At 29.8% G+C, this 6,610-nt stretch overlaps 1 protein-coding gene across 1 annotated transcript; it reads right to left on the bottom strand.

Moving 5' to 3' along the window:
- Window positions 1–621: 621 nt before the first annotated feature.
- On the bottom strand, window positions 622–1,707 carry LOC122520472 (fatty acid synthase-like). The gene is made up of 5 exons (XM_043640532.1): window positions 1,570–1,707; window positions 1,258–1,489; window positions 1,095–1,207; window positions 821–989; window positions 622–731 (listed from the first exon to the last, which is right to left on the bottom strand). Exons 1-5 carry the CDS (start codon window positions 1,705–1,707, stop codon window positions 622–624), a joined length of 762 nt encoding a protein of 253 aa, XP_043496467.1.
- Window positions 1,708–6,610: the final 4,903 nt, after the last annotated feature.

Genomic DNA, 6,610 nt, shown 5'->3' with positions numbered 1-6,610 from the left:
ATTTTTTATCGAACTTAAAAAGTCAACAGCTTTTTTTTTATAGCTGATTAAATTACATTTCGTTCTATAATTTTCATTTTTAATTATTGATGAACACTTATTAAACTACTTCCTAACGAAAAGAACATACAAATGGAATTTTTCTAGGAATATTTATGATCTAAAAAAATAGTTTTTATGCCGTAATGAATGTAAATACTGTTGAGTAATTTATATTCTTTACTTTTAAAATAATGAATTACATGTCAATTCTATTTTTTTTTGTTTTTCACCTTATTGATTCACACACACACAAAATTCGGTGAAATTTTTCTGTTAACAGTGAGAATTGCACAAACCTATGATTGTATAAAAAATCATTAGTATTTTAATAGAAATAGATAATTACTAAAAACGAAATATCTTAAAAAATTTTAATAAATTAAAAAAATGATATGCTAATCTTTATTATTGTCTTTATTCATATGTTTTACTAGTTTTAAAGAGCTTACATTTTTTAAATAAACATTAATATAATTATGATAGACACAAAACAAGAAGATTTAAAATCATTCGGCTCAAAAGATATAAGTGATTTTGTTACTCAAAAGTCGATGGTTTTATTCGAGAAGTTCAGTTTATCTACAAGTTTTCTTGATTTACCTGTAGATCAATGGGAATTCGATGACGAGTACCAGGCTTCTTAAAAATTGTTCGATCGATAAAAGTTGTAAATGATATTGCCGAAAGAGCTGTAGCGTTAATTGATAAATATAATGATAGTCTCACTTGTGATGACGTAGAAGTATCGAATTTATTGCATTATTATTATATGTGTTACCAATGTTCGACTTAACAGATCCTATTAAAAGAGGATTAGAAAGACTTCGATCTTGACCATAAACAAGATCTATTGCCTTTAATTCTTCGAGATCCATTGATTTTATTCCTGTACCATCGGCCTCGATGTATGTTACGTCGCTTGGTTTTAGGCCGCAGTGTTTCAATGTCTGTTTCATTATTTGAGCCTAAGATTCGGCTGTGGGATATAGACACGTGTTTTTTGAAATTGCTTCAGTGTACTTAACAGAAAGATTAACGACCTCGGCATAAACCCGCTTTGCATTTTCGGCTCTTTGAAGAAAAATTGTTCCTACCGAGTCGCTTCTCGAGAATCCAGACGCTTTCTTATCAAAAGATCTATTTACGCCGTCTGTTGACAACAAACCTAAATAAAGGAATGCATAGAACAAAAATAATAATATACTCTTATTTTACCTAATTCGTACAGTTGGTGAGATGTTTGGGGAAGTAAGCTTAATATACAACCACTAAAAATCGCGTATTCGCAATCTCCAGCTTTTATAGCTTCGTACGCTTTTTGAATTGCTAATGAACTTGATGTGCAAGATGAATCGACAGTGCAGTTTGACCCGGTTAAACCCATACAAAACGACATCCGATTTGATAGCAAACCACGGCAATACCCTAGTAGACTATACCCATTCTCCTATAATGAAAATAAAAACAATTGCACATAGAATGATTTTACCTTTAAATGAAATCCATTAGATCATTCTATTTACTTACTTGAGTTTTATCTTTCAGTAGATAACTATCTGACTCATATAAACTCAATACCCCGTAAACATTGGTTTTCTTGTTCCGTAACTCTACAGGATTTATTCCGGCATCAATGATCGCTTCAAACGTAACTTCCATTGCCATTCTTATTTCTGGCGATAGAAATTTTGCCTGAATTGCACTAATTCCAAAAAAAAAGTTATCGAATTTCGTTAAATTAGAAATGCGTCCTAAACGCGATGATATTTTAGACGAATGACCTAAAAAATAATAATTTAATGAAACAAAAATAACGCACATTATTCCACTTAATTTTTATATAAAAATAAATTGAACATATTCTTACCTAATTTCCAACTTGTATTATCCTCAGATACGCAATCTTCTCCATTTAATAGATTTGCTGTTAAATCATTGATATTAACACTCTTTGGAAATTTTCCCGATATTCCAGAGATAACCACTGCATTTTCATCTAAGCCTTCTACTTCCATATTTGCTAAATGTAGCAACACGCGACGAACTATCAGCTACAAATTCGTATGACAAATAAAGCTATTCATTGAAATCGCTGTTTATATAGCCCATCGAATAAGTCCAATTTAAATTGTTAATTATGCCTAATAGTTTTGCAATTTAAATGTGTTTACTATGGATTATGCTGCGTTGTCAATACATGATTGTATAAAAGAAATCTTTCCCTGGACTACCGATGACTTTTGATTTCTAATTCTTTTTATAGAAAAAAGATATTTATGTATGATCTATAGGGTAAACGATTCGAAGAACTTAATTCTATTAAATTCAAAAACATTTAATACTAGCTTGATATGAAAATGTTATCCAAAAATAATAAATCCGTCGAACAGACGTAAATAGCAATATACTTCAAATATAACATAGTTTTTTGGAAATACTTTTTGAACACTCCTAATGCTGGATCAAAATACTTAAATGTTACGGAAAACTATCAATAGATAATATAATTAGGACTTCAATAAAAAGTAACATTTTTTTATTTAACATTTTAATTAAAATTCTCTTGAAAGCGTTATACGAACTATTAATATCACGAAATAGCGATATCTGGAAAAATATTTCTGGTTGTTAATATTACACGCATACGTAACTTTAATAAAAATTAAATTAGTTGGTAAGAAAAATGTTGCATTAGAAATATCCAGGACACTTATTAGATAACGAAAGAGGGAAAATATTAACTAGTTTATATAAAATTGAAAGCATGGATGCTGAATCTTTGAAATTCGGTTGTGATACAATAGGCATGTGAGTTGCAAGAGGCTTAATGTATCTAAAATATGATACAAATTGTCTAGTAGAAACATTACCTAAATGTCGTATAAATACAGCATTAGTTGTAGGACCACCATATTATGTTGTAGAAACTGCTTAGTCATTATTTATTGAAAGATTTAAGTCTTCACGTAAAAAGTTGATGAGTACATCAGAATTTTCTGAGTTGAAAATAACATTAAAATTTTCACTTAAAATCCTTAGTAACTTATCCTCCCACCCCTATACTTATATATGCCTCTCCAATTGTTGTACATGAAAGTAATGCCATGGAATTAAATGTTTCGCATGGAAATAAAGGTTATTTATATAACAAGAAAACTATAAACAAAGACAATATTACATGGAGGTGTGTTTCATATCACTCAACGCTACTTTGTCCTGCAATAGTACATACTGATACTGAAAATCTTAATGGTAAAATACAATATAATCACATTAATTATCATCCGGTTGAAAAGTCGTCAGTTGAAATGTCGCGGTTGAAACGTCGTTGGTTGAAATGTTACAGAACCCTCACAGTCATGTCAATGGTAGTGGTCACAATGTTAGTTATATCATTCGCATTGTGATAGATAGCAATACCTCCAGCTCAAACATTTAATCGTTTGTATTGAATTAACATGAAATCTCTACGAAGGAGACATTAGTTAAAAGAAAATTTTATATCGTTAAAGCTCATTGGAACATGAAATTTATATGCATAGATTTGAGTCTTTTTCTTGAATGTGTTACGGTCTTTGATTTGAATAAAAAAATGTAAAGCCGCATACTTAGCTAAACCTAATTAAGAAAGTAGTTTAAGTATGAAATATAAAAAATATAAAAAGAGAAGCATAGTCTCATAAATTAAATTAAAATAATATAATACATATTTTTTACTCGGTAAAGTATTTTAACTGAACTTTAAGATATTCTTCTTACCATTGTTTGTTATAATATAAGGATGAAGGAAACAATTTGTATTTCATCGGTATACTTAGATTAAAATCAGAAAAATTTCATCGTATAGTTAAGGCATAAAAAAAGTCGTACAGCATGTTATCCAGTTTATTCATTTTCAACCTAAATTGATGATCACTAAAGAGAAAAAATGAAACGAAATAAAACCAATAAATAATAATACATACCTCAATTAACTTCAAAAAAGATTTTTATTACTAATATTCACAATTAATCAATGATTTTGATGATATTTTTGAAGATATTCACTGTTTTTTAATATCAATCCCCACCATTTGTAATAATTCAAATAAACTAGTGTGTAAGAATAAGACGAGTGTCTTTGTTAATGGCCCAGCAGTGCGTGCTTAGCAATAATTTGAATAGTGGAAAAACTCGATAACAACATTTCGATATTTTCAATATTTTCAATATTCTCAAAATGATTGAGGCGCGTATTTTGAATATACGCTAAGAATTTATAGTCGTTACAAATGATACATAAATCGTTATCACGTTGAGTGCAACACGAATTGTGAAGGAAGTCCTCGTCAGGCTACGCTCGTTATTTAGTATTGAAAAAGAAGTATAACTTCAAAACAAAAATAATAACATTTACATCGCACGATACGTTTCCAATCTTCTTCTCGATATTTTTATAATTAATTACAGATCAACTATCACAATAATTACATATTACTATTATTATTATTATTAATAATAATATCATTATTAATTTTCCTTGTTACTTTTTAATTAATTTTAATATTATTATATTATTATTATTATTGTTATAAATTTTCTTTTTACATAGAATATAGTTGATAAAGAAATCTGTTCTCCCCTCCCTGCTTGATGATCGATAATATTCGCTAATGTGAGCCGATTATTTTTCTTTTATTATTATATTTTTATCCATTTATTTATTTAATTTTATAAATATATATAGCGTGACCAGGTAAGAAGGGGGAGGATTAGAAGTATGAGAAGATAAGCTACTAATTTTATTATTATTTAATTATTTAACAAAAAAGAAATATAATTTCGCAAAAAAGAAAGGAAACATATTATTTTCAATCGATCGCGCGATATATTATAAATATATAAGAAAGAATAAAAATATATCAAAATATAGATATCAGTCTACACTAAATATAAGGGAGATATATCGTATTACTTTATGCGTCACGGCAATGGTGCGGTGACAGCACTAATTCTCGCTCGATCATTGTCAAGCAACGCTGAGTTCGATTAGTACTTCGATGGTGACCCGCTTGAAAAAAAAAGAAAAAAAGAGGAAGAAGAAGAGAAGACGAGTTTCATGCTGTTGTAAATTTGAAATCGCTTTGCTGCACATCGTAAATACCGACAAACTTTCTTGTTTCGACTTTTACCATGTCGCTAGGAAAAAATTCACTTTTATCACATTTTCCCAAACGCGAAAAAAGAAGTATAACTTCAAAAAACTTTTATTCGCATGTATTTATCAAATAAAAACATTTCGATTGATGAATCATTAATGCAATGTAGAAGCTGTTTGCATTATATACAATTCATTAGAACAAAACGAGCGAGATTTGGTAAATTCCATACTATGCGAAGATCTAACCCATTACCGCTGATCAAGGATCAGTTAGACGCTTTACAAGACGCACGCTTTTTATCTACAATAGATATAAAGAATGGATTTTTCTATGTGTCAGTAAATAAGAACAGTCGAAAAAACACAGCATTTGTGGTGTCGAACGGTCATTATGAATTTTTAAAAATTTCGTTTGGGTTATGTAATTCACCTTCTGTTTTTCAGAAGTTCATTAGCTTTGTATTCAAACAAGAGGACAAGGAAAAGATAACGTTTTCGGTGGGCAAAATGCGAGAACGAGCATTTTAATTCTAGTTTTTGTCGATTTCAATCGGTTGTCTTGGATAGCTAGGTTGATCAAATTCGTCGCCTACGTGCAAAGTAAACTAAGCGGCGTGAGATCGAGTCCAGCTGGTTCTCGGAATCAAGGTTATCCGTATTTAGTTGTGTTTTTGGTTAGTTGCTTGTCTGTAGATAAACCACTTATTACTGCAAAGGGATGTGTGAAAAATCGCAGTGGTCGCCTTCTCTGATAAAAAACTGCGCAAAAAAAAAAAAAAGAAGATAGCATTAATGGTGCTATCTTTTTTTTCGTATTCTTTAAATAAAACAAGAAATCAAGAAAAATTTAAGTTTGGTATTTACAGTTTTTGTGGACCATAATAGAAAGCGATATCATTGTAACGGAAAACGATTATTTAGTCTCGCATGCATGTTCAATAACGTCATTCATCATAGCGTTTTATCTTTCCTTATATTCCTTACAAAATAGATACAACATATTCTAAAGAAATAAAAGAAAGAAAAAAGAAAATCAATTAAACGTACTATACGATAAAGAAAATAAATAATAAAAGAAAGACAAATAAAAATATTCTCCTTGTCGGGGTATCGATCCGGCGAGATATCGATAATGGTCACGAGACCCCGCCGCTACCAATTACTGTATTAAAGAAAATGAAATAAATGAATATAAAAATATTGGAAGAATCATTACTCACTTTATATCGTAAACGGTTTATTACCATACTATGTTTCCGAAAAACAACGAGATTATGTTCAATGACTACTATAAGTGTGCAATGATTGAATAATTTCTAAGACTAGCAGCTATCGGACTCCTCTCGTAAGCAGCGTTTAACTTTAACTATTGTCGGACCGCTCGCTAAATCGCAAATTCTACCAACTGATTGTAATAACAGATTCTAA

The sequence above is a fragment of the Polistes fuscatus genome, unplaced genomic scaffold, assembly GCF_010416935.1.
Source record: "Polistes fuscatus isolate 324 unplaced genomic scaffold, CU_Pfus_HIC Scaffold37, whole genome shotgun sequence".
In the NCBI taxonomy this organism is placed as follows: domain Eukaryota; kingdom Metazoa; phylum Arthropoda; class Insecta; order Hymenoptera; family Vespidae; genus Polistes; species Polistes fuscatus.
This window is presented reverse-complemented; position numbering and strand designations above follow the sequence as displayed.

Excerpts from the sequence above, each read along its gene's own strand:
- LOC122520472 (XM_043640532.1), bottom strand. The coding sequence starts at position 1,707 with ATGGCAATGGAAGTTACGTTTGAAGCGATCATTGATGCCGGAATAAAT. Across the intron at positions 1,208-1,257 it reads TCACCAACTGTACGAATTAG|GTTTGTTGTCAACAGACGGC; the intron begins GTAAAATAAGAG and ends TCCTTTATTTAG. Across the intron at positions 990-1,094 it reads GAGCCGAAAATGCAAAGCGG|ACATTGAAACACTGCGGCCT; the intron begins GTTTATGCCGAG and ends ATAATGAAACAG.